The sequence below is a fragment of the Hypanus sabinus genome, chromosome 10 (assembly GCF_030144855.1).
Source record: "Hypanus sabinus isolate sHypSab1 chromosome 10, sHypSab1.hap1, whole genome shotgun sequence".
NCBI classification, from domain to species: Eukaryota; Metazoa; Chordata; class Chondrichthyes; order Myliobatiformes; family Dasyatidae; genus Hypanus; species Hypanus sabinus.
This window is the reverse complement of record NC_082715.1, coordinates 128,896,940-128,924,412: the sequence shown is the minus strand read 5'-3', so window position 1 is coordinate 128,924,412 and position 27,473 is coordinate 128,896,940. Positions and strand designations below refer to the sequence as shown.

The following is a 27,473-nucleotide window of genomic DNA, read 5'->3' as shown; positions in this document are numbered from 1 at the left end:
GGGACATGACCGTAGGAAAGGGTTTGCGCATGCCTTTGTGCGTCCACTATCCTTCGTGTGCCTGTGTGTGATGTGGTGCCCTGTCGTTTTTAAGCTCGTTTTTTGAAGCTGGATTAAATTCTGGTGGAAGATTTGATTGGCCTCCTGGCTGTCTGGTCCGCCTACAATCTTGGTGCCATTTGCAAATTTCCCAATGCAGTTTACCACAGTCATGCAACTTGTTGACTGAGGTGAGGAAGAACAGTAGTCTCTGCACCTTCCCCTGTGGCACACCACTGGTCACACACCTCTAGTCAGAGAGGTGACCACTTTCTCCCACTCTCTGGCAAATCTTAATTTGTGGCCTCATCAAAAAATGCCAGGAGTGAACCTTCTTGATAGGTCTCCCCCCCACCCCCCCAATTGTGTGTGTGGTCTGCCACAGTTTTGTTCCAACAGTCCTTATGCACCATAAACTTGTGGTTTGGAGGTTTACGTGCCTCAATGACTTAGAAAGCTCTGCTGACTGGAGTCAGGACTTTCTGCTTTGGTAGGGACATCCATGCCAAACAGGCTGGGGGGTTTAGCTCAGGGCTGGCCACCCTTCCTGGCCAAACTAAATTGTTTTAGAAACAATATTGAAGAATCATTCTACATCAGAGTGCAACAGTATTTCTGAGTCTCCACCCGGAATGCATGACTGATAATAGTGAAACGGGCAGAAAGTAAGTAGCCCCCCCTACGAGCTGCTGACTCGGAACTCCGCATTCACCCCCATCTCGCTTTGCCTCTTACCCGGGCCACACCAAAACGGGCCTCTTGTGATTCTGAGGCTTGGCCGGGTCACTGCCAGCAGGGGGCGCTGGTGCCCGCCCGCCGGTGGTGCAGGAAGTGACGTGCGCGCTCGGCCGATTGTACCGTTGCCGGTCGCACGTGGCGGTGGGTCGTTAACGGTGCTCGGCGATGACGCAGCGAGATGGGGTCACGTGAGTGTCTTTAGCTGCTGTTTTCGGTGCCGCCGGCGCCTCTCCCTCCGCCCTACCCCGGCTCCTCCTCCAGTATCCCGGGACTCGGAGGACTTCACCTTGCACTGCACGGAAACTGGTCCTCCGGCCTCGCCGACCGTTTTCCTCCTCTGCTTTAATTCCGTCCTCGCATGTCAATTCTTACTCTCCTGTGCGTTACTTATTTAGCTTGTCACCTAACTGTCTCGGCCTCCAGCTCCCTTCTCTGACAGTGAGTTCCCGATATCAGCCATTCTCGGCGTGAGAAACTTTTAGATCTCTTGAGAACATTTTCCTGTCACTTTAAAGGTATTTCCCTTTTATTCTGCTCCTCTTATCCCTGAACCAGGAATGTAGTGAAGCATCAGCCATTGCCTTCTGCACCATCACCAACCTCATCACTTCCCATCTATAGCCTCCCATCTCATAGTTTCCCTACCCCTTACTGCCTGTTACTACCTCCGATTGAAGATCCATAAACTTAACTGCTCCTGTAGGCCCTTTGCTTCTGCCTACTCCTGTCCTACTGAACTTGTGTCTGCCTGCCTCAACTTTGTTTTGGATTGGAGACTCATTCAGTCCCTAACTATATTTATCTGCAACGCTTCAACAGCTCTCATTTCCCTGGCCTGAACTGCCTTATTTTCCACCATGGAGGGGGTCCATTCCTCTCAGCTTCCATCCCCGTCAGAGGCTTTGAGCCTCTTTGCTTTCTTGATAACAGACTCAACTAACCTTTTTCCACTGCCACCTTCCTCTGACGGGCAGAACTGGGACAGTTCACATTAGGTTTTTATCAACTATTCTTCCCATGACTTACAGCATCTCCTCATCCTTCCTGCTCCACTCCTGACTTGCCACAGATGCCTATCTTTCATGACCTCCTTGGTGAATACAAATGAGAAGTGTTTATTGAGGACCTTGTCCACATTTCCTTGCTGCAGACATCGATTATATTATCCCTTTGGAGCCTTTTCCTGCTCCTATTGTAATTATAGAATGAGTATTCACTTTCATCTTACAACCCACCCATGCTTCCTAGCCTGTCTGTTCTCCCCACTTTCTGCATAGCCATTATGCTTTCTGCTCTTGCCAATTTAGTTTCAACCATCCTACCACACCTCCCAGCAAGAATATATGGAAGGCCCACTTCAGAAGAGAGTGCAATGTTCTCCTTGTGCAGGGTCCACCTACATCAGGGGCTATCCCAACTTTCTAAGTACCTAAAGCCCTCACTCCTATACCAGCTCCCGAGCCATTATTCATTCGTTTGTGTTTCCTATGATTTCTACCTTCACTGACATGGCACAGATTGTGGTCCTGAGATTATGTCTCTGGAGCTCCAACTGTTTAATATTTTGTCCCAAATCACTTTGCAGGACTTTATCCCTCTTTCTACCTATGTCATTAATACCAATTTGTTTCATGATCACTGGCTACTCTCCCTCCCCTATCAAAATATTATATACTCAAATTTTTAAGACATCCCTGACCCTGGCACCAGAGATAGGGTCACTCTCAGCCACAGTGATGACTTCCTGTTCTCATCATTGGATTATGCCCCACAACTCTTACCGTGCATGAGAGGCAACTGGCAATACAAATCTGTCTGCTCCGTAGATGTGACTAGGAGAGGTAATGCGAGAATTAATGGAGTATTTGAAATTTTTTGGAAGGCTAGGTCACATTCGGCGAAGTTAGAGAACGAGTATCATGGGTAATAAACATTGATTGAAAATTCATTAGCAAAGTGAAGAGTTGGAATAAGGAATGTTTCTGATTAGTTGGGAACTATGGATTGGTGGTTAGATCCCAGCTATTGGCCATCTATTTCAATGGCATTGGAATGGGTTTATTGTTATGTTTCAAAGTACAATGAAAGCTTGTCTTTCTATCTTCATATGGATGAAATCATTACATCGTGTATTGAGGGTATACAAGATAAAGCTATAACAGAATGCAATGATTTGGATCAGGGAAACAAATATTATATTTCCAAATAATTTGATAATAGAAAACCAGGCATGATTGTGACCACTGAGAAGAACACAAGTGTATATAGACATGTGTAAGGAAACCCTAGTGGAGAGGGTCCAGAGGAGGTTCACAAGTATGAGTCCAGGAATGAAAGGGTTATCATACAAGGAACGTTTGATGGCTCTAGGTCTGTACTCTCTGGAATTCAGAAGGATGAGAGGGGAATCTCATTGTAACTTTTCGAACATTGAAAGGCGGAGACAGTAGATATGGAAAGGATGTTTTCCATGGTGGGAGAGTCTAGGACAAGAGGGCACAGCCTCAGGATAGAGGGCTGCCCTTTCAAAACAGAGATGTGGAGACATTTCTGTAACCAGAAGGTGGTGAATTTGTGGAATTTGTTGCCATAGGCAGCTGTGGAGACCAGGTCGTTGGATGAATTTAAGGCGAGATTGGTAGGTTCCTGATTGGACATGGCATCAAAGGTTATGGGGAGAAGGCCGGGAACTGGGGTTGAGGAGGAAAGGATCAGCCGTAATTGAGTAGAGGAGCAGACTCGATGGGCCAAATGGCCTAATTCTGCTCCTATGTCTTCTGGTCTTATGTTTTGGAAGACATTCATTATTACCTGGAAGAGGTATTTGCAGCCTTACAGCTTATGAAGGTGGTCTGGACAGTGTGTGGCCTCAGATTTTTGGGAGTTAGAGAAGAAACTGTCTGTGGAGGCCCTTATGTAGATATTTGTTTCATTGTTTCTGAAGACTGGAAGGTGGCTAATGTTGTTCTGTTGTTTAAAAAGGACAAGCCAGGGAGCTATAGGCTGGTCGGCCTGATATCAAAGAACAGAAAAAATTTATTAACAAAATACATATATGTCACCATGTACAACCCTCTCGTTTTGTTGCGGGCATACATAGTAAATCCAAGAAACACAATAGAATCAATGAAAGTGCACCTAACAGGACGGACAAAGCACCAATGTGCAAGTCAACAAACTGCAAATACTAGATAAATCGATAAGCTAGCAATAAATATCGAGAACGTGAGAAGCAGAGTCCTTGAAAGAGAGCGCATAGGTTGTGGGAACAGTTCAGTGATGGGGCAGGTGAAGTTGATCGATCTTATTTCTTTTGGTTCAAGGGTCTGATGGTTGGGAGAGGGGCAATAGTTGTTCCTGAGCTTGGTGGTGTGAGTACTACCTTTCTGAAGGCAGCAGCACGAGGGGCACATGACCTGGGTGGTTGGGGCTTTCGATGATGGACGCTGCTTTCCCGCAACAGCGCTCTGTGTAGATGTGCTGAATGGTGGGGACTTAGACTGGGGCCGTATTTACTTTTTTTTTAATAGGATTTTCCATTCAAGGACACAGTGGTGTCAAGAAAATAACCTCTCCCTCAATGTCGCTAAAACAAAGGAGCTGGTTGTGGATTACAGGAGGAATGGAGACAAGCTAACCTCTATTGACATCAATGGATCTGGGGTTGAGAGGGTGAACAGCTTTAAGTTCCTCAGCATAAACATCACCGAGGATCTCATGCGGTCTGTACATACCAGCTGTGTGGTGAAAAAGGCACAACAGCACCTCTTTCATCTCAGACGGTTGAGGAAGTTTGGTGCGAGCCCCCAAATCCTTAAAACTTTCTATGGGGGCACAATTGAGAGCATCCTGACTGGCTGCATCACTGCCTGGTACGGGAACTGTACCTCCCTCAATCGCAGGACTCTGCAGAGAGTGGTGCGGACAGCCCAGCACATCAGTAGTTGTGAGCTTCCCATGATTCAGGGCATTTACAAGGACAGGTGTGTAAAAAGGGCCCGTAGGATCATTGGGGATTCGAGCCATCCCAACCGCAATCTATTCCAGCTGCTACCATCTGGGAAGTGGTGCCGCAACATAAAAGCCAGAACCAACAAACTCTGGGACAGCTTCTTCCACCAGGCCAACAGACTGATGAACTCACGCTGATTTGAGTGTACTCTATATTACATTGACTTCTGTTTATTATAAATGATTATAAATTACTATGATTGCACATTGCACATTTTAGATGGAGACATAACATAAGCTTAGAAACATAGAAAATAGGTGCAGGAGTAGGCCATTCGGCCCTTCAAGCATGCATCGCCATTCAGTATGATCATGGCTGATCATCCAACTCAGAACCCTGTATCTGCTTTCTCTCCATACCCCCTGATCCCTTTAGCCACAAGGGCCATATCTAACTTAAAGATAAGTTAGGTAAAGATTTTTACTTCTCATGTATGTGAAGGATGTAAGAAATAAAGTCAATTCAATTGGTGTTTCCATTGCCAGGTTGTGACGCAATCTGTCAACATAATCTCCACCGCCAATATAAAGAAGTTTGTCAAAAGTTTTAGGTGTCATGCCGAATCTTCACAACCTTCTAAGGACGTAGAGCTGCTACCGTGTTTTCTTTCTAATGGCACTTATGTGCTGGGCCCAGGACAGATCCTCTAAAATGATGACCAAGGGATTTAACATTGCTGACCCTCTCCACCTCTGGTCCCTATGAGAACTGGCTCATGAACCTTCAGTTTCCTTCTCGATAATCAATTTCTTGGTTTACTGACATTGAGAGGCTGTTGTTGTGCCACCACTCAGCCAAGTTTTTAATCTCACTTCTATATTCTGACTTGTCACTACCTTTGATTTGGCCAGCAGCAGTGATGATGTCAGCAAATGTAAATATGGCATTGGAGCCGTGCTTAGTTTCACAGTTATAAGTATAAAATGAGTAGAGCAGGGAGCTAAGCATGCAGCCTTGTGGTTGCCTGTGCTGTTGGAGATTGTGGAGGAGGTATATTTACCAATCCGAATTGAAATCCAATCTACATTCAAAATGGGCTCAGTGGATGGCTGAAGGCTGTTTCTTGAAATGGAGGTTGGTGACTTAGTAGTCTGCCACCACAGGGGTCAGTATTGGCACTCTTTTGCTCCTCCAGACCACGGCGCACCAACAAAACATATGGTCCAAGTTTAAGTGTAATTATCATACAGGAATACCTATGAGTACTGCCAAACAAAACAGTGTTCCTGTGGGGCCATGGTACAAGTCACGGTATCAACAGTCACACACTGCACAAGGCACATATATGATAGTAAGTAAACATACAGTCACACAAAAAAATATAGCCCAAGCCCCTGAGTAACATGTCCTGTAAGCTGCTGTGCATGGGCGTTACTAGCAAGAAAATGCCGTTCTCTGCAGTCAGCAGACGAACATTCGCACTCATGCACACAATCTATATTGTTATTCACCGATTGAACTTTGGATGGCAGCGCTGATGGGAGGAGCCAGCCCCCAACCCAATGTGGATGCAGTGCTACACCGCCTCTGGAGTCTTCTCTCCCAGGCTGCTACAACAGGCAAGCCTGCAGCTTGAGGCCTAGTTCTGGCTGCAACCAAGGCCTCACAGCTCTCCCCTACTGTCTCATCATCATCATCGTCATCGGGTGCCATGCCCAGTCTGAGCTTTGACTGCCATGGCCCACACACTCCTGTTTCGGGTCAAGTGGATCAATTCATTAGTATTCCTTTCCAGTTCTCTGGCTGCTGTCTCCATCATCATTTACAACTGAAGTAAGGAATAGATTTCAGAGTCTAGAAATAGAATCTGTTGAAGATGATCTTTCGAAGTGCAGGTACTGCACAGCACAGGTAAACAGTAAATAGTCCAATAGATTGTAAACAGCTCACTGTCCTATCGATGAGACCTGAGTGGTGGCAGGGTATTCATTAGTCTCACAGTCTGAGGGAAGAATCTGTTAACCAGTCTCGCAGGTCTTGTCCTTATGTTTCTGTACCTCTTTCCTGACTGTAGTGAGTCAAAGAGATTGTGGGATGGGTGGTAGGGATCTTCAACAATGCTTTGTATACAATGCTCCTGGTAAATGTCACAGATTTGGGAAAAATACCCTGGTGATACACTTGTTTTTTTAAAAAATCATTAATTTTTACTGCAACACCAACAAATTACATTTAATACAACCAGTTGCTGATTACATTTTGACTGTTTAACCCAGCCACCCCCCCAACCTTCATCAGCATCCTCTCATCCTCTTCCTCATCTCCACTACTCTCTCACCCCCATTCCTCTCCCCTCCACCAACCAACTGAATAGTAGTGCATACACAGACAGAGCATTCCTATTTTAACAGAAGAGCTTTTGTTAGATATCAAATTTGTCCATATTAAGATTGTGATGGGTCGTGCAACATTTTTTCTTGCTGATGTTAGTTCCAGGTAAGAATTGTCCAAAAAGCTCAGAAGCCAGTGAGTACTTGAACTATTATGGGGAGGTTTCCAATGCTGGACTACAATCTTCTTAGCTGCAGTCAGGCCTGCCAGCCAGACTTGCGTGTTTTTTCTGTAAGGGAAAGGTAGGAGTCATCATTTAGAAGATGTACAGCGTGGTCCATTGGTAATTGTACCCCTGTTAGTTCTGTAAGAATACTGATAACCTTCCCCCACAAACCAAAAACCCCTGGACATTCCCATACAACATGTATAAAAGAGCCAACGGTTCCGTGGGGGCAAAATGAGCACTATGGGTCAGGAACCAGTCCCATTTGATGTCTAATTCTCAGTGTTAAATCTGCTCTATGACAAAATTTCAAGTGCTTTGGGTTTTTTGAAGCATTATCCTAAATCGCATCCCAGTCTAAGTCTTGTCCCAATTCAGATATATCCCTATCCCAGGCTTTTATTCTTGATGTTTCTGGGAGTTTATCATAGATATATGACACTATCTGTCCTGGAGCACTCTATATCCAATTTAAAATGAGATGGTCCTTTAAATCTGACTCCCAGGGAACTCCATAGGCTTTTCAAGCTGATCTTACTCTAAAGTAGAAGAAAAGAGAGTGTTTATCAATATTATATCGAGATACCAGTTCTTGAAAGCTAAGGATAGTACTTGCCCCATTAATATCTTGAAGAGTAATAGTACCTTAATCCTTCCAAGTTCTGTTAGTGAATGGTTTCTCCCCAAATAGAAGATGATTATTGTTCCATAATGCAGAAGATCTGCACCATATGCTTTTAAATTTTAAGAATTTTTCTGCTGCTCTAAACACTTGTAGCATATGGGTTAAATTTGGACCGTAATACAAATCACATTTTTTGGTAGACGTACCTCTAAGGAGAAAGTCCTTCAACCTTATTGGTACTATTAGCTCTTGTTCTATATTTTTCTATGACGAAACTTTATCCTCCTCCATCCAAAAGCTAAGACTTTTTAATACAAATGTCCAGTGATACAATTTAAAATTTGGACATGCATCCCCCATCTGACTTTTTGAATTGTAGAGCTGACCACTTTATATTGGGTCGTTTACTGTTGGTGGTTTTTACTGTCCTCTGTAGGGCCTTGTGATCCATTGCCTTGCAGCTTCTGTACCGCACAATAGTACAGCCGGACAGGACACTCGATGGTGCTCCTGTGGAAAGTTGTTAGAATGAGGGTGGAGAGTCTTGCACGCCTTAATCTCCTCAGAAAGTCCAGAAGCTGCTGTACCTTTTTGTCTAATGAGGAGGTCTTCTTGGTCCATGTTAGATAATCTGTTATGTGCACAGCAAAAAATTAATGTGCAATGAAGAGTCGTCGACCTGTGCCTTCCTAAGTCCGTAGTCATCTCTTTTGCCCACACTGAGACTCAGGTTGTTGTTCTCACACCATTTGACAAAGTTTGTGGGTGAAATTAAATTAGGAGGTGTTTTTGATAGTGAGGAAGGTTATCATAGACTGCAAGGCGATCTTAATCAGTGATCAGTGGGGAAGTGGACTGAGAGGTGGCAAATGGATTTCCGTAAAAATAAGTGTGAGATGATGCATTTTGGTAAGTCACACCAGCGTAGAACTTAGACTATGAATGGTCAGGGGAGTGTAATGGAATAGAGGGACTTTGGTGTGCAAGTGCATTATTCATTGAAAGCAGCTATCACAAGTACACTATGGAGTAAAAATGACATTTAGCAAGCCGGCCTTAATCAATCAGGGCATTGACTAGGAGTTGGGACATTATGTTGTAAATGTAAAAGTTGGTGAGGCTGCACTTGAAGCACTATGTACAGTTGCCATTCTGTTATAGAAAGGGTTTGGTTAAACTAGAAAAAGTGCAGGAAAGAATTGTGAGGTTGCCAGGACTAGAGGGACTGAATTAAAGTGAGAGGTTGGCCAGGTGAGGCCTTTATTCCTTCAAATGTAGGAGAATGAGGGGTGACCTTGTAGAAATGATTAACATTATGGGATGTATATATAAGATGCATTGTACAGTCTTTTCTCCTGAATAGAGGAGGCCAAAACTAGGGCGTGTAGGTTAAAGATGAGAAAGGACTGATTCAAAGGGGAACTGAAGGGCAGCCTTTATACGCCATGGTGATTAGCAAATGGAATGATCTGTCAGAAGAGGTAGTTCAGGTAGGTACAATATTGACATTTAAGAAGCAGTTGGAAAGGTACGTGGAGGGGTGGGGATAAGAGGAATATGGGCGGAATGCAGGAAATTGGGACTAACTGGGTCAGGATGACTGCTATATGACTCTATGCTACATAAGTGAATGAGGATGTGGCACAAGGCGCAGAAGACAAGAAAGCAGACTTTTAAAATGGTGGAAGAACTGTAATCCATTTGTTATTTCTGGCAAGTCAATGCAATTAAATGTAGTAATTTATTGTTTTCTTAACGTTTCTCAACTGAAGGAAGCCCAAGACCAAACGGGCGAAGAGGTTTCTTGAGAAGAGAGATCCCAAAATCGTTGAGAATAACAAGAATGCCATGCTTATAAAAGGGGGAAATACCAGTGAAACTGTGACACAGGCTTTGAGAGATATTGTGAGTACATAGTGGAATAGCCTTTTTGTGTATCTAAGTTATAATTATTTAATGTATTTTAAAAACTAAAATATTAATTTCCATTTTGCATTATAAAATTTTATGTTTTGGTTCATTCTTGCCCATTTCGAAATGCCATAGGGATGTGGGGGTAAGCCATTGTCCTGAACTGCTGCAGTCCTTCTGGGATAAGGTAGGGAGGTCCAGGATTGAGATGTAGTAAAGATGAGTGAATGGTGACTTATTTCTAAATCAGGATCATCAGTGGCTTGGACGAGAGCCAGACACTGATGAGAGAGACACTGGCTTTCCATGGTGGTAGACATCATGAGTTTGGGAGATGATGTCATTTAGGCTTGGCAAGTAACAAGTTTGTTTTGTGGATAAGTCATAATGTAGGTTCAGTGCTCCAGTGGCCATTTGGGATCTGTTTTCCTGTGTGTTGTTAGATCTACAGTGTTCCAGGCAAGTAGAGAGAATTTGATTGCATTTCCAACTTAGACTTGTGGAATGCCAAGCCGTGAATCATTCAATGCAGGATACCCAGTGTTTAAACTGCTCTTGTGTTAATGGCATAAATAGGGCTGGTATGTCTGTGTCTCTAGTCCAAGGATTCCCAACCTTTTTCATGCCATGGACCAATGCCATTAAGCAAAGGGTCCATGGACCTTGGGTTGGGAATCCCTGATCTAGTCACTGGTGAACCCAGATTAATGCTATTGTTCATGTTAATGCCAACAAATGTCAAGAGTAGCTTGGTAGATTCTTTCTTGTAGCGGAGGCTATTGCCAGAGAAGTTGCAAATGAATTAAACATTACATTTGAAACTGGAACTATTTGGTATCATTCTCAAAATGTGCAACTAAAAGTTCTTCAACCTTTATCTCTTCCAACTCATCAGTTTGATTTGCATCTTGATGCTAGACCTCAAACAATAGTTATCATCTTTGATGAAACTGAATAAAGAGTAAGGCTGATGTTTAAAATTGAACTGAAGATTTGCATGTTCTAATGTGAATCTTCTTGCTCATGTTTTTTTTGCAGTATTGTTTAAAGAAGCCAAATGCTGTTCTATATAAGAAGTAAGTATCTTGTTCTATACAATCAGTGTCATCTCAAGATTCTTGCTGTTACAGTACATGTTGGTGATGTAACAGGAACATAGAAATTAACTTTCAAGATCTGAGTTTTTCTTGAGTGAGTTTCAAACTGTTTATTGAGTTCTGCTTTAATACTGATGTTCTTCTAGGTCACTTGATTGAGTTTACTTTGGGTAGATGATCTTGCAGACTTAGAGTAATGTTTTTACAGTCCCTTCATTATTAAATCTTGAGTTGCTTTGGAAAGAGCCAAGGCAAGACTGGGATGGCAAAGTTAGCAGGGGATTGGGAGGGGGATGGTGGATCCCAGATATGAGTTGAATAAATTACTTTGGAAAGAAGGAACTAGGAAGTATAGCAGTTTTGTTCAGAATTGACAGCGGGGAACCGCAAGACGAAGGAGGAAAATCAGACCATTCAATCCATCAAATGTGCAATGCCATTTAATCGTGGCTGATTTATTAACTGCATCTTACTGTCATCTCTATAACCTTTGAAACCCTTACTAATCAAGAACCTATCAACGTCCACTTTAAATATACCTAATGACTGGCCTCCACAGGTGTCTGTGACCATGAGTTTCACAGATTCACCAACCCCAGCTAAAGAAATTCCTCCTCATCTCTGTTCTAAAGAGATGTCCTTTTACTCAGAGGCTGTGCCTTATCGTCCTAGACTCTCCCACTACTGGAAGCATCCTTCCTAAGTCCGTTCTATCTAGGCCTTTCGATATTTCGTAGGTTTCAGTGCAATTTCCCACTCATCCTTCCTAATTAAAGCAAGTAATGGCCCAGAACCATCAAATGCTGCTGGTACATTAACCTTTACATCCCTGGACCCTCTCTAGCACTAGCACATCCTTCCATCAATACAAAGCTTAAACCTCCTTGAATACTCCAAATATGGTCTTTACAATACCTTAAGAATCCTCAACATTACACTTTTGCTTTTCTTTGAAGGAACAGATGTGCATAAAAGCAGGACTCAGGGCTGCCAGTGGATGGGATATGAGATCTGGAGCTGTTTTTTTGTAATCTATAATGCAAAATTGAGCCTTATGATGTAGATCTATTCTATGTTGATTCTAGTAGAATTTGTGGAAGAGAACCAAAATGGTGTATTCTCATTAAAAATTGTCAGTGTTAGAATTGCACCTGGGTTGAGCTTTAGGAAGTTTATAATTGTGACAAAAAGCAAGAGACAATCTACCGTTACAAAATTTTATCACTGATGGATTACATATTCACATTTCCACTTCATTCTAAAGAGATAAAGGGCTCCATTATGTTAGGGTTAGAAGCTTATGGACTTAGACTACCTGTTGGACCATCACTAGGTTTTATCTTCATAGATGATATATTAGAAGTTCCATCTGATCATTCATGGAAACTACTTTGGCATTTCTCCATCAACCAGTATCAACAAGAAACAGAAACTCATCATTTATTTGAGACGATAGTGTACTTCAAATGTTATAAGAAGCTTTGATATTGAAATGCATCATGACTATATAAATGCAGTTTTGGCATGCTATAATTTAACAGTTTTACTGCAGCCACTAATAGAAAATGTGAACAATGTTTATTTGAAATCTTATTTTTAATAAAAATGTAATCTTATTTTTAACAAGAAAAAATGTTACTCGGCCATTTGAAGATCAGACATCATTGGTGAGTGAGCAAGTTACTGAGCTATTTCATACTTTATTGTCCTCTGTATGGTTTTGTTGTTATAAACATCCTGATTGAATAGTATTTCGATTAGCATTTTGCAATGTATTTTACTAAAATCATCATGAAGTCACAAGAATGAAGTATTTAGAGCTGAAGCAGCAACTAATTCTGGAGGAACTCAGCAAGCCAGGCAGCATCTATGGAAAAGGATAAACAGTCAACATTTCGGGCAAATACCCTTCATCGGGACTAGAAAGGAAGGAGAGAAGTCAGGGTAAGAAGCTGAGGGGTGGGGAGGAAGAAGTTCAAGGTGGCAGCTGATAGGTGAATCTGGGAGAGGGGATCGGGTTAAGTAAAGAACTGAGAAGTTGATTGGTGAAAGAGATAAAGGGCTGGAGAAGGGGGAATCTGATAGGAGAGGACAGAAGAAAGGGAAGGGGGAGGAGCACCAGAGGGAGGTGATGGAAGATAAGGTGAGAGAGCAAAACAGGAATGGGAATGCCTTTCTGCCCTGATGAAGAGTCTTGGCCTGAAACGTTGAGTGTTTACTCTTTTCCATAGATGCTGCTGGCCTCCCGAGTTCCTGCAGTGTTTTGCATGTATTGCTTTGGATTTATAGCATCTGCAGATTTCCTTGTGTTTTTAATTAGAGCTGAATGTAGTTGCACCTTTGGGAGCTGGCCACCACGAGGCAATTGTAACGTAGAGATGCAGATGAAATTCATCCCAGATATAACCTGGCAGATTTGAGCGTGGATTTACACCAGTGACAGATCCTGAGATTTTTTTTCTCATATAATTATATATTATAATGACAGATCCATCAGAAGATTATTCCATTCATTTTAGTTACTAGAACATTTACTTCACAACTTACAAAAAGAAGGGTAGCTGAAGAATGCTGATTGACAACTGGCTAAATGTTTGCTGGAATGTTATAGAGGTTTGTTAAATAAAGCAAGAAGTTCTACCATCAGGAGATACTTAATTTTTTTAACGAAAGGCTTTTTTCCTAAAATAGATTTGGTGAGAAATGTCATAAGGGTTATTGTTTTATTTTGAGGTGAAGTCTGTAATGGTTGTCTTCTCTTTGTATTAACAGGAATTCTTCTCAAAGAAGTCTGATTGCTCTTTGTTTATGTTTGGTTCTCACAATAAGAAACGACCACACAATTTGATCATAGGTAAGATCACAGAAATGTTTTACAAACCTTGAAAACATATTTACATATGTTGGTAAAATTCTAGAGCAGAGGTTTCCAGCCTGGTGCCCACATACCCCTTGCTTAATGGTATTGGTCCATGGCATAAAAAACATTGGGAACCCCTGTTCTAGAGTCTATAATCAAGGAACAAACAGTGAGCCATTTAGAAAGTGTTAAATGTAATCAAACTGAATTGAAATAGTATCATGACAAGGAATTCATGCTTCACAAGTTCATTAGAACTTTTCCAGGCTATAATGGGCAGTTGACATTGTGGAACCTAGCTAACAGTGTATTTGGATTTCTGAAAGATTCAATAAGCTGCCACATAAAAAGTGGCATAAGATGAAGAACTCACAATATTGGGGGAACTGTTCACATGGTTTAAGTGGATCTTTTCGAGAGAGAGTGGAAACATCTAACTGCTGGAATCCTCCAGGATGAATCCTTGGCCCATAATTATTTACTCTCAAAGGATGGTACAGGGTGGTTAGACAGTATGGAAGCAGGTTTAGCATTATGATTTTAGGGATGGTGTTGTCCAATTTATTCCTCTGGCTATATGTTGGAACTAAATGACAGGTAATGTGCTTAGTAGAATTGTTGGAAGTATAAGAAATAGCTGAAGTAGATAATTTGAGGAAGAGTAATGCTGTTTCACATGGATGGGCTAATGAAGCATCATTTAGATTGCAAAGAACAAGCCTCAAGAAGATTAAAAATAGATAAATAGATCAAAAGTAACAAGAGAAGATCTAAATGTGTATAAGATGATGAGAGGCATTGATCGTGTGGATAGTCAGAGGCTTTTTCCCAGGGCTGAAGTGGCTGCCACAAGAGGACACAGGTTTAAGGTGCTGGGGAGTAGGTACAGAGGAGACGTCAAGGGTAAGTTTTTTACTCAGAGAGTGGTGAGTGTGTGTAAGGGCTGCCGGCAACGGTGGTGGAGGTGGACACAAAAGGATCTTTTAAGAGACTTTTGGATAGGTACATGGAGCTTAGTAAAATAGAGGGCTATGGGTAAGCCTGGTAATTTCTAAGGTAGGGACATGTTCAGCACAACTTTGTGGGCCGAGGGCTTGTATTGTGCTGTAGGGTTTCTATGTTTCTAAATACTCACCAAAGTGTCACCTTGTGAGGAAGGGAAAAACTAAAATAAGTAGCAAGAAAATGGATATGGTGTTACCACTGACTCTTAAGTGCTTGAATAGCAGACATAAATCAGAATTTTTTGTGAAGGTACAGGATGTATTTGTAGGTGACTTTGCTTGCAGCTTTCCAGGGGGCTATTTGTTGCTTTCTTACTCATTAGAACCTTTCCTCAAATTTTGATTTCTCAGAGACTGATCCAGCAGGCAATAATTGGCATAATTTGCACTGTAATGTGAATCAGATGTGCTGTTGTGAAGAGAGGATTATCTTCAATTTTCCTCACAAAAGAGAAGGGATACATTTTTTAAAATCTGACCGCAGTAAAACAATCCAAGTGTGTTTTTACACTGTTATCTTGAACAGTGCAGTGAGGTGCTTCCATAACATTGAATCTGATGTCAGTTGTTTGGTTTTTCAGGATAATTCTATTAAATATTTGAGATAAGTTATAGTATATTTATACATTTCTAATGGCAATTTATTGTTCCGTTTGCAGGCCGTATGTTTGATTACCATGTTTTAGATATGGTTGAGCTTGGAATTGAAAAGTTTCGTGGTTTGCATGATTTTAAGGTAGGATATTCTTCAAGCTTTCTGAACCAAGAATGGAACTAATAAAGCAGAAATACATTTAAAGAATTTTTTTGTTTTGCAGAATAGCAAATCAGCAGAAGGATCCAAGCCCATGTTAGTGTTTGCAGGAGATTTATTTGAATTGGATAATGATCATAAAAGACTGAAGAACCTCCTTATTGGTAAGTAAGAATTAAATTGCTGTGATAGGCCAGGGCAGTGTGTTGTTGCACGTAAGTATGGGTGACGTTAATACTACTCATCAAATAGAGAGAGTTGGAGAGGCCTCCATTGGTCAGGTTCGACCATGGGTGTTGCATCCTAGCTGTCTAGATACAAAATCCTGGGCAATACAATATGGAGAGCAGGCAGTTGGCCATGTAGCAAGCTCCCCCTCTCCATGCATCTGATGAACCCAAAGGAACAGCAGAGAGCGATGAAGTTTGGGACCAGCAACGTTGCAGGAGTTGCCAGTCATCATTGAATTCAACGTAGGACTGCCTTGGGGACACCAGCTCCAGACTTTTCCGCTGGGGTTTACTCCTAATGCCTTCCCTGTGGGTTGGCATAGACACGAGGCAGTGGAAGTTTGAGTTCAGAGTTTTCCTTCTAGATGAGTTGCCAACCACAGCTGTTGAGCCCCATCTGCCTGAATAGAGTGGATGTATAAAGGATTACTCTTCATGTTTGTAACTTGTTACATTGATGGGTCAACTTAGAAATGAAATTCTTTGTATATGAAAGGAATCAGGCAAGCAGATACTTAAACACACACACACCATGGTACAAATAACATTTCCTGGAAACGTTTATGCAGTTCACTGCTTTTGCAAGGAAGATCTTTATATGAATCTACAAGTGAGTTGACTTTAGAATATCCTATTATTTGTATGTAAAAGGGGATCTCTTGATTCTGGTGCTTGAGCACTTAGTCTGAATTCAATTGTAATGCTATGGTATGTTTAGTATGCTCCTTTCAGAAAGAAAATGGACAGTCAGACACTTAAGTACTCGTAAAGATAATAAGCAGACTTTGAACATATTTTGGGAGTCTGTTTAGGAATGAAACAGTGACGTGATGTGCGTGTTGAAGCACATTGTGTGGCTGATAAGTTGCATGCAGTCAAAGACTGGGGGAACAGAGAGTGACTTTAAAGAAAGTTAAAGAATCTTTGAATATATTTACTGATAGCTTTGGCAGGGCAGATGTTTTTAGGCCATTGAATAGCATTTCAATAGCACAGCTTGCTGATTTCCTAGTAACCTTTTAGTTTTGTTTCTGTGACTTAGAATGTAGAGCAGTACAGCACAGGAACTGGCCCTGTCTGTCAATTTAAACTAATTCCATCTGCCTGTATATAGTTTCTAGCACTCTTTTCCCTGCCTTTTCATATGTCTGTTGAAATACCTTTTAAATGTTGCCATGGTATCTGCTTCTACCACTTTCATTGACAGTCACCTTCCACTCCCTGTGTAAAAACAGAAAACACAGATCACCTTTTAAATATTCACCCTCTTACCCTAAAACCGTGCCCTCCTGTGTTTGACATTTCCACCCTGGAAAAAAAACTCTGCCTGTCATACATAATTTTATATACTTTGATTAGGTTGCCTTCACTTCCAACGCTCCAGAGAAAACATCCACATTTGTCTAACTTCTAATCTGCCGGCCAACATCCGAGGGAACAACTTCTGCAACCTCTCCAAAACCTCCACATCCCTGCTGTAGCACATAAACTAGACTGTACACAATACACCAAATACAACCCACCCACAGTTATACTCAGCTACAGCATGATTTGTGAACTCCTGTGCTAGGTGTTCCTCCGATGAAGCACGCTGAATGATTCCTTCACCGCCTTATCCCTTTGTGTTGCCACTTTCACCCAAAGTCCCTGTGTCAGTGCTCCCAAAGGTCCTGCTGCTTGCTACATACTTTATTGTATTTAACCTCCCAAAATTCATCACCTCGCACTTTCTTGAATTAAACCCTTTTCAATTTCTCCATCCAAACTTCCAAAAGATCTGTATCCTGCTGTATCCTTTGAAAACTTTCCTCAGAATTCACCACTCCACCAATTTTCCTGTCATCTGCAGTCTTATTAATCAGACCACCTACTGAACATCCTCATCTAAATCATTAATGTAGTTTGCAAAGAGCTGAGGGTCCAGCACTGATCTTTATGGAGCACCACTGGTCTTCAACTTCCATTCAGAAGAGAACACCTCTCTACCACTATGTCCTGTCTTCAATGCCCAAACTAATTTAATCCAATTTACTAACTCATTGTGGATTCCGAGTGACTTAATCTTCTGGGAATAACCTTTCATGAGGGACCTTGTCAAAACAGCTCACTAAAGTCCACTGTCCTACCCTCAATTATCTTTGTCACCTCCTCAAAAAAGCTCAATGAAATTTGTGAGATTGTACCTACCCTCACAAAGCCATGCTGACTGTACTTAATAAGTCCATGCTTTTCCAAATGTGAGCACACCGTGTCCCTAAGAATGTTCTCCGGTAATTTGCTTACCTCAGAATAAGGTAATTTGTCATTTCCTGTGATTATTTGTATCCTTAATCTTATCTGTATTTGTCTTAAAGTTTACAGAGCTATAGTCATTCCTTCCAAAATGCTGTTAGTCTGAAATTTCAGATCACCTGGATAAGCCCATTCCCCAACATGAGGTCTAGAGTAACACCATCCCTAGTGGGACTGTCTATAGTTTCAAGAAACCCTCCAAGATGCACTTGATTAGTTCTGCCCCATTTAAGCCTGTGCCATTGAGAGTGATAGTCAATATTATATGTTGCTTCCACACCTGGTAAGTCTTAACATATTAAAGTTGAGTTGCTGTTGTTTCTGTTCTTAAAAGTTTGTTAAAATTTGTTAATCCCTTCAATGCATTTCATAGATTTTTTTCGAGGACCCATGGTGCCAAGCGTTCGTTTAGCAGGCCTGGAAGTTGTTCTGCATTTCACAGCTTTTGCAGGAAAGATCTTCATGCGAAGCTATAAGTGAGTATTCCTCTAAATGTTTTTGTTCTTATTTATGTATAAGAATGATCTCATCGCTGGTGTTTCGTTGCTCTGGATAAGGTGTATTTATACCTGGATTTTGGGCTGGTTTCCATCCTTCAGGAGTTCCCTAATCAGATTGAGGCACCTCAGTGTTAATGTTCCACAACTAGATTGTAAGTGGGCAACAGTCATTGGTGAAGATAACATGCATTCCCTAACAGGATGAGAGTCAGAAAAAAAACTGAAGTCTGGACATCTGTCTCATGACAGAGAATACTGCAACTGTTCATCTGGTCAGGCAGTACCTGTGGAGAGAGAAAATTCACATTTCAGATAAACAACCGTACATCAGAAATGATTTTATGATGGGAATCACAATTTTCCCTTTGTTACTCATCATGCCACTCATGAAGTCATGGATATTTGCTTCAAGGGATCCACAGATATATATTATTTTAAGAATACCACCTCTGCCTCCCATGTCATAGAAGAATTCATAAGTCTTAAAGCAAAGCCTTGAATTCTTTCTAATAAAAACCTTTCTTCTTTGTGTTCTGTGCAGGTTTGTCCAAATGTCACTTTATTATAACCTTAGAGCAAAATCTATTGAACCCTGTTCGGATCGGTGGACAGTAGCTATTTTGTAGGGTGGGTGGAGGGGTGGATCTGGTATGGCTTTGGGTTGACTCTGCATTAACTCACCAGTGCATCCAACTCTCCATGCATCTCTATGAGCTCGCAGAATTTGACCCAGAATGTAGAGACAGACTCAGGAGAACAGGTAGGTCACAGGTTAACAATGAGGAGAAATTACTTTGCTCAAGATTTGAAGTTCAGAGTAAATTTGTCATCTAAGTACATATATCTCATCATATACTACCCTGAGATTCATTTTCTTGCAGGTGTTCACAGTGCATACAAAGAAGCACAGTAGAATCAATGAAAACACACATGACCGAGACAAACAACCAGGGTGCAAAAGCCAACAAACTGTGCAAATGCAAAAGGATAATAAATAAATAAATAAACAATAAATATTGAGGACATGAGTTGTAGAGTCCTTAAAAGTGAGTCCTTAGGTTGTCAAGTTATCTTATGTTAGGGTGAGTGAAGTTATCACTCGCTCAGGAACAATTATTACCCCTCAACCATCTGGCTGTTTCTGTTTTCAGAGCCAGATGGTTGAGGAGTAATAGTTGTTCCTGAACCCGGTGATGTGGGGCTTGAGGCTCTACCTCCTTCCTGATGGCAGCAGTGAGAAGAGAGCATGGACGGGGTGGAGGGGCTCCTTGATAATGAATGCTGCTGTCTTGCAACAGTACTCCTTTCAATTGTTCTCAACGTTGGGGAGGGCTTCACCTGTGATGGACTGGGCTGTATCCACTACTTTTTGTAGGTTTTTCTATTCGGTGGGTTTGGTGTTCCCATACCTGGCTGAGGTACAACCAGTCAGCATGCACCTCACCGTGCATCTGTAAAAGTTTATCAGAGTTTTAGATGACATGCCAAATCTGCACATACTGCTGTACCTTCTTTGTAATGGCAGCTACTGTAACTTTGTCCTCTGTCATCCCAGGGCCAGACTAGCTGGTTGGTTGGCTGATTGACTACTATAAATACCCTCTGGTGTAGGCGTTCGGTGGGAAGAATCTGGGGGAGTTAAAGCATAGAACACTACAGCACAGCACAGGCCTTTCTTCCCAAATGATATTCCAACCTTTTAACCTGCTCTATTTGGGCCAGCTGGTGGTGTAGAGGCATCAGCACTGGACTTCGAGGCAGATGGTCCTGAGTTCAAGTCTGGCCGGGTACCAACCCAGACAGCAGTAGTATCCGTGGGGAAGAAACCTTATGGACAACTACACTATCCAGAGGGTCACCATAAATCGACAACGACTTGACGGCATTCAACAACAACAAGATAAATTTAACCCTTCCCACCTACATAGCCTTCTAGTTTTCTATCATCCACATGTCATTCTTAAGCATTTCATAAATGCCCCTAATGTATCTGCCTCAACCACCACTATCATCACTTTCAAATTATGCCTCCTAAAATTAGCCATTTCCATTCTGGGAAGAGTCTTTGACTATGCACTTGATTGATGCCTCTTTTCCTCTTATGTGCCTCTGTGAAGTCACCTATCATCCTCCTTTGCTCCAAAGGGAAAAGCCCTCTCATTCACATAACGTATCCTCATAAGACATACTCTCTAAACTAGGTAGTATCCTGGTAAATCTCTGCTCCTTCTCTAAAGCGTCTGTAACCTTTCTATAATGAAGCAACCAGAACTGAACACTATATTCCAAGTGTGGTCTAACCAGAGCTGCAACATTATCTCGCGCCCATTGAACTCAATCTGCCGACTAATTAGTTGATGGGTATGTGTGAGAAAATAGGTGAAAGCATGTAAAAAGATTTGGGCTACTGCAGGAAAAAGGCACAGCAATAGAAAATCAGCCATGATCTTGGTGGAGAGTGTCGAAGGGCTAGATGGCTACTCCTGCCCCTATTCCCCATTCTTATAGAAGAACCACCTAAATGCGGGGCTTTGCAGGGAAGATTTTATCCCAGTTTGGCACATAATTTAAACATGTATATGATTTGAATGACTTTTGATTATAGGTTTCCCCCGCAATCCGAAGGTAGAGCGTTCCTATGAAACCGTTTGTAAGCCAAAATGTTGAAAAGTGAAGAACCAATTACCATTAATGTACATGGAAAAAATTTTTGAGCGTTCCCAGACACAAAAAAAGAACCTACCAAATCAAACCAAATAACACATAAAACCTAAAATAACACTAACATATAGTAAAAGCAGGAATGATATGATAAATATGCACCCTATATAAAGTAGAAATATTGTAGGTACGGTGTAGTTACTTAACAATATCAGGAAGACAGCGAGCCAAAATTGATTTGGAGAAAAAAATCGGCACGTACACGCATGTGCACATACATGCATGCGCACACAACTGCCCGCACAAGGCTTCACGGTCATTGTAGTCTTTCTCAGGGTAAACACACGTATGAAGTGGGTGTCTTTTTTTCATAAAAGCGAAAATCCTCTTTGGTTAGCGAAAACAGGTACTAACGTAGGTCTTTTGTAACAGCGAGCTGTCGTAAAGTGAATGTTTGAAAAACGGGGGACACCTGTATCTAAGATGAATGCAAAATGCATTGAGCACTAAAGAATTAATGAGGATCTGGACATAAAACAGCACAGCTGGCAGATCTTCGCCTTACATCTCCAACGCACTATCAGTCCTAACGTCTAGTGCTGTCTGTGTTGAGCTTGCGCGTTTTCTGACAATTGTGTGGGTTTCTTCCTGAGCGTTTCAGTTTTCTCCCACATCCCAGACACAGGTTAACTGGCCAATGTAAATTGCCTGCATTGTGGTGGAGTCGCAGGGGAAGGTGGCTTAATAAGAATCTGGGGAGAATACAATGAGCTTTGCATGGGATTACTGTCAATTGGAGCTTGATGGTTGGCATGGGCTCAGTTGGCTGAAGGAATTTTTTTTGTGCTCTGATGAAGATCTGTCTTATCCACAGGGTACTGCTGAAGAAATCTGGTTGCAGTACACCAAGGATAGAGCTGGAAGAAATGGGACCTGCCTTTGATTTTGTGCTCAGGAGAACCCACTTGGCATCTGATGACCTCTACAAAAATGCTCTTAAACAACCAAAATCCCTTAAGGTGAGATGAATAGATGATCTGTGAGGATGGTACCAGAGCAGTGTTTACTTTAGAATATCATTTTAACTTGTATTTAAGTAAAGAAATTTGGCATTTTTGTGACCACATTCTTTTGCATTCCTTCTTTGCTTTCGGCACTTTACCAGTGTAGCCACTGCTGACTGTGTCATGAAAAAAGTTCTTTGAACAGTTTGGAGTCCTAATCTAGCATTGCAGAACAGCAAAATGTCTTCTGAAGGTGCAATATGCATTTCATAAGTGATATTCATAAATTTGAACTCATAAATGAAAGAATATATATCTGTAGGTGATAGTACACATGAAGCTATTTTTGTTAGTAATGTGTGGGAACTGAAGTCAGACCTCACCATGATTAGACATAATTGAACCATTGAATTTTGGGCTAGGTTGAGATGTAATAATGTTGAAACAGTGAAATCTCTTTACCTTTTTGTCTATGACATATTGGAGAGGAATTCACTGAGAACTCAATAGTATATGAGTACAGAGTTTCAGATATTAGCTTGGAATTTGTACAGGCGTGCAAGAGGGGCAACATTCCTGTGAAAATCCCAAAAAACTGCTAGAATATTATAAACTCTCTAAATGGTTGCCAAGGAGTGCAAGCAGTTGTTTCCCTACTCTGGCCCACATGTAACTTCAGTCACCCACCACGTTCTTTTTTTGTGTACTTGGGACACGTGGGAAGAGGCAGGAAACTGTGACTGTGTCAGTGTCTCCCACATCTTAATAACCACCAATGTAAGGACAATTTTATTTAAAGACTAGGTTTACTTGAAGGCCTTTGGTTAAATGGAGTGCCAGACAGCCTACATCAGGGGTTTGAGAGCAGGATGAGAAGCTGTTGCAATCATTTCAGTGACACAGAATTCTGAAAGGGTTTCAGAATGCAAATAGGGTTTGTTTACCTGTAGTGGAACAGAAATCCTCATGGTTTTGATGACAGGAAATAGGTCTCATTGTTGATGATTCCCATAGAATCTTGTCAGAAAGAGGAGTTTTAGAATAGAAAGAAGTAGGGCAGCTTATTAATCACCTCTTGTCTGGTCGTTGTTTTTTGTTATATTTAGCTCTCTCCACCCTCAGATTTGGTCTCTAGTTTCCTCAGTCTAGTTCTGTAATGCTGGCTTTACTCCTGCCTTTGGATGAGCTACCTTCTTTCAGAGATCTGCTTATTGGCTTTTGGTTGTTTAACCATGCTGGTTTCTCAATTAATGATGAAGTGACCTTCAAATTTTGCCTCAAGTTTCAGTGAGAAGGATATTTCCTCATCAATCTAATTGGATTTCCTTTCTAGCTTTTTAGTTGCCAAGATCTCTGCTCCCCTTTTATTTCTGAGCTCCACATGTTTGCTTTTCAGGCATGCTTGTCCTGTGTCTGGCATCAACAGCCCCTGTGCACACCTTGCAGGTGAAATTGTTCTTTTCTCTTAATTCCTGCATTTCAGATGGTGATATGCAGTAGTTTCGATCTGTCTGATCGTGTTGCACAGTGCAGATGGTCTGCACTGATTATATCTGGTATTCATTCCTGAGGTGTGGCTGGACTTAACAAGTATCTTTATTTAATCATAATCTTTAAAGTTTAAGCCATACTTTTGAAAATGATAGTTTAATCTTGAAAGCTGTGATTCACAAATTCATTCCTATACGGCACAGAGAATGGCCATTCAGCCCAACAAGATATTGCTGTTTATGGTCTACCGAGTTCCCTACCCTATCTAATTCTGTCAGTATTTCTTTATATTCTTTTATACTCATTAAAATTGTTTTTAATATACATCTCAATCACATACTGCGGTAGCAAATTCCACTTCCTTGCCTGTTTGGGGGTTGACTCCATTTCTTGTACTGGCGACCTCCATTTTTGCCTTTCTCCTTTGTGAAAATATTGCTTAAATCATCTATAAATTTTAGTGCATTTGTTATATTTTCCTCACCCTTCCTCCCTTGGCCTTATTCAGCAGAACTTAAACTTGGATATAAGATGTTGAAATAGAGGATCAACCAGGATTGTACTGAATGCTGGAGAAGGTTTAAGAGTATTCCATCTCCTGCGATCATTCTTGAAAGGACTCTTTACTGCATCTTATTCTTTTCATAATACAGTGGCTGGGCTTCCAAGTGTGGCCCAGCCTAAGTTCATGTAAGTTTAGCAGAACTTAGGCCATTTGTAGTTCTGTTCCCAACTTAAAACTTTTTTTTTACAAGTGATACGTGACCTGTAAAATGAGCTTCTGTTTAATACAGTGAACTGATTAGTCTGATAACTACCTCTGAGTACAACCATCATGATCAGCTGAAGAGGTTCTTTATGTAATGTTAACTTTATTGTTTGCTCCTTCGTTGGGTTAGTACACACAACTGAAAAACACGTGGCAATTACTCACACTGGCAAGGTCATATTCTTGTCCCGTCTCAGGTACTCTGAGTAGATTAAAAAAATCACCCATGACATAAAGTGAGACCGTTTTTGTGGGGGAGGGGTACACAAAAGATATCAAATTCAAAAATTGTAGTTAATTTTTCTACTCTGGTAAATTCCGTAGCAAGATTAATCATCTGTAAACTACCTTGTTTTTTCCCTCCCTGGGCACTGCCTGATCAGTTAGGTATTTCTACCATTTTTTCTTTTGCTTTTACTGACAATTCTGATCTGCATTTCACAGCCTTATCAAGTCCTTTTATTAATCTACTAATCTATTCACCAAGCAGTTCTGCAAACATTAGGAACATCTTTATAACCCTGGCCTCACTCTGGCAGAGAATATTTCCATTGTCCTGTCCATCGCAAGACATCCTGTCTGCAACTTGATACTAACTTACACAAGGAAATCCGCAGATGCTGGAAATTCAAGGAACACACACAAAATGCTGGTGGGACACAGCAGGCCAGGCAGCATTTACAGGGAGAAGCACTGTCGATGTTTTGGGCCGAGACCCTTCGTCAGGACTAACTGAAAAGGAAGAGTAAGAGATTTGAAAGTAGGGGAGAGGGAAATGCAAAATGATAGGAGAAGACTGGGGGGTGGAGTGGGGTGAAGCTGAGAGCTGGAAAGGTGATTGGCAAAAGGGATACAGAGCTGGGGAAAGGAAAGGATCATGGGACGGGAGGCCTAGTGAGAAAGAAAGGGGGAGGGGGGGCACCAGAGGGAGATGGAGAACAGGCACAGAGAGAGAAAAAAAGAGGAGGGGGGGAAACTAAAGATATCAGGGATGGGGTAAGAAGATACTAACACAGTGTTTTCTCACATTCCCAGTTCTGAAACAAACTCTGTTCCTCATTCCTTAGCTGTTCCTTGAGCTACATGTTACCACGTTGTTCAGTTATGATTACACTTTTGAGTTTGTTTGACATACCTTGCAGGGTAGGGTACAGCCCTTGTTCAAGGTGAGAAGAGAGGAGAATCAGCCGATATTTCCCTTAGGGTTACAGGGTAGCACATCAGTTAGTGTAACGCTAGTATAGCACCAGCGACCCAGGTTCAAATCCCAAATGTAAAGAGTTTGTATGTTCTTCCCGTCACGGCATGTGTTCCAGTTTCCATCTACGTACAGGTTAGTAGGATGTGCTACTGAAAGGACACTTCCTCTGCAGGTATGAATATGCAGTGGGTGAAATTTCCAGACTCTCTGACCAGCCTGTGAAGAACTATGTTACATAGTGATGGTAAGAATGTATCTGAAAGAGGAGGGTCTGAAATTTATGGCATAACAAAGGTGTAATAAGAGTAATTTATGTTCTGAAGCCATTACTGTTCGGATATTCTGCAATTGTCTAGGTTGCAGTTGTCTATGTAGAAGATCCACCTTTGGTTTTGTTATCAGAACCAGGTGGTGAGGATTGGGATTTAGGGAGCTGTTTTCTGTGATTCATTTTTGATGTCTTTCCCTTCAGGCAAAGAAGAAGAAGAATATTTCACGGAATGTTTTTGGAACAACGTATGGCCGAATCCACATGGAGAAGCAAGACCTGAGCAAGCTACAAACCAGAAAAATGAAAGGGCTGAAGAGAAAAAGGGAGAAGAAGGTGGCAGATGTTGAGACAGAGAGCAATCCCAAAAATGCAAGAGTGGAGTGAGATGACTGCTGGTAAAGCGAAGAATCCAGGACACTCTATACCTGTCCAGTGATGAAAGATTTCACTTACAGACTTGCACATAAAGACTTACTGTTGTAAACCTGTTTTTATCTCTACATCAGGAACTGGTGTTTGCTGTACTTCCTTTTGGGATGTTAAGTGTCACTTTCCTATATGGTTTCCTTACCCTTGTGGTTTGGAAGAGGTATATTTTATATCTGTTTATTCAAGCCAGGAATTGTTGAATTGTCTTTTCTAATGTTACTCACTACTTGCTTTGGAGAGGCAGATATTAAATTCAGGTAGACAATAATAAAGTGATACTGTTAATTATAAAGAGTAATTGAATAAATATAAATCAGTGCAATATGGAACAAATATTAAGTCCTCAATCATGTAGTTATGTTTCATTACAGCTACTTTTGAAGCAAAACTACTCTTGGGCTTCTGGGAAAATGAAACGTTGGTTACAAGCAAAACTAACTCATCACATAGAAAGCCGTTTGGCCCATTTGAGTTTTACTGTTTGATAAGATCTTGCATAGTCTGCCCAAATTCCACAGGTGGAGCTTTTCCATATTTACCTTTGGGTGTGGGGGAGAGTAGTTTAATTGCTTCTAGTAGCATTTAGGGTTGCCATAATTCTCCAGTTGGAAAGTTATTCTTCAGCCTTATTCTTTATTGTTCCAACACTGTTTTATTTCAGACTTCCAGCATCTATGGTATCTCACTCATTGTTGAGAGACATGTGCTTTGTCTTGGGCATCCATTACTTTCTGAACACACATTAAATGAGGACTTTTGACCAGCTTTTTGTAATGAAGAAATAAATTTAATATGTGATAGAGAAGAAAATGCTTTGAATATATTGATTAAGGGCAAACTGTGTTCTGTGCACCATTGAGTATAGATCTCTGACAGACATCCACAGAAAATATGAACTACAAGACTTGGGCTTTTCTGATCCACATAATTTCTTTGTTACATAACTTTTAAACTTGATTGAGTAACCATCTATCATTTGTCTGAATGAATGTCCCCTTTCTATTGGTGCAATGTGACATATGCTGCAATCTTATCTGTGGAGCAACCATAGATATCAATTTTTTTTTCTATTAGATCATGATTGGAAA

At 41.3% G+C, this 27,473-nt stretch overlaps 1 protein-coding gene across 1 annotated transcript; it reads left to right on the top strand.

Annotated features, from left to right (window-relative positions):
• The first annotated feature begins 844 nt into the window (after positions 1 to 844).
• Positions 845 to 27,473, top strand: rpf2 (ribosome production factor 2 homolog). Its single transcript, XM_059982934.1, has 10 exons — positions 845 to 965; positions 9,684 to 9,816; positions 10,861 to 10,898; positions 12,547 to 12,586; positions 13,692 to 13,773; positions 15,443 to 15,519; positions 15,602 to 15,701; positions 18,433 to 18,535; positions 22,095 to 22,239; positions 26,158 to 27,473. Exons 1-10 carry the CDS (start codon positions 943 to 945, stop codon positions 26,338 to 26,340), a joined length of 924 nt encoding a protein of 307 aa, XP_059838917.1. The 5' UTR covers positions 845 to 942; the 3' UTR covers positions 26,341 to 27,473.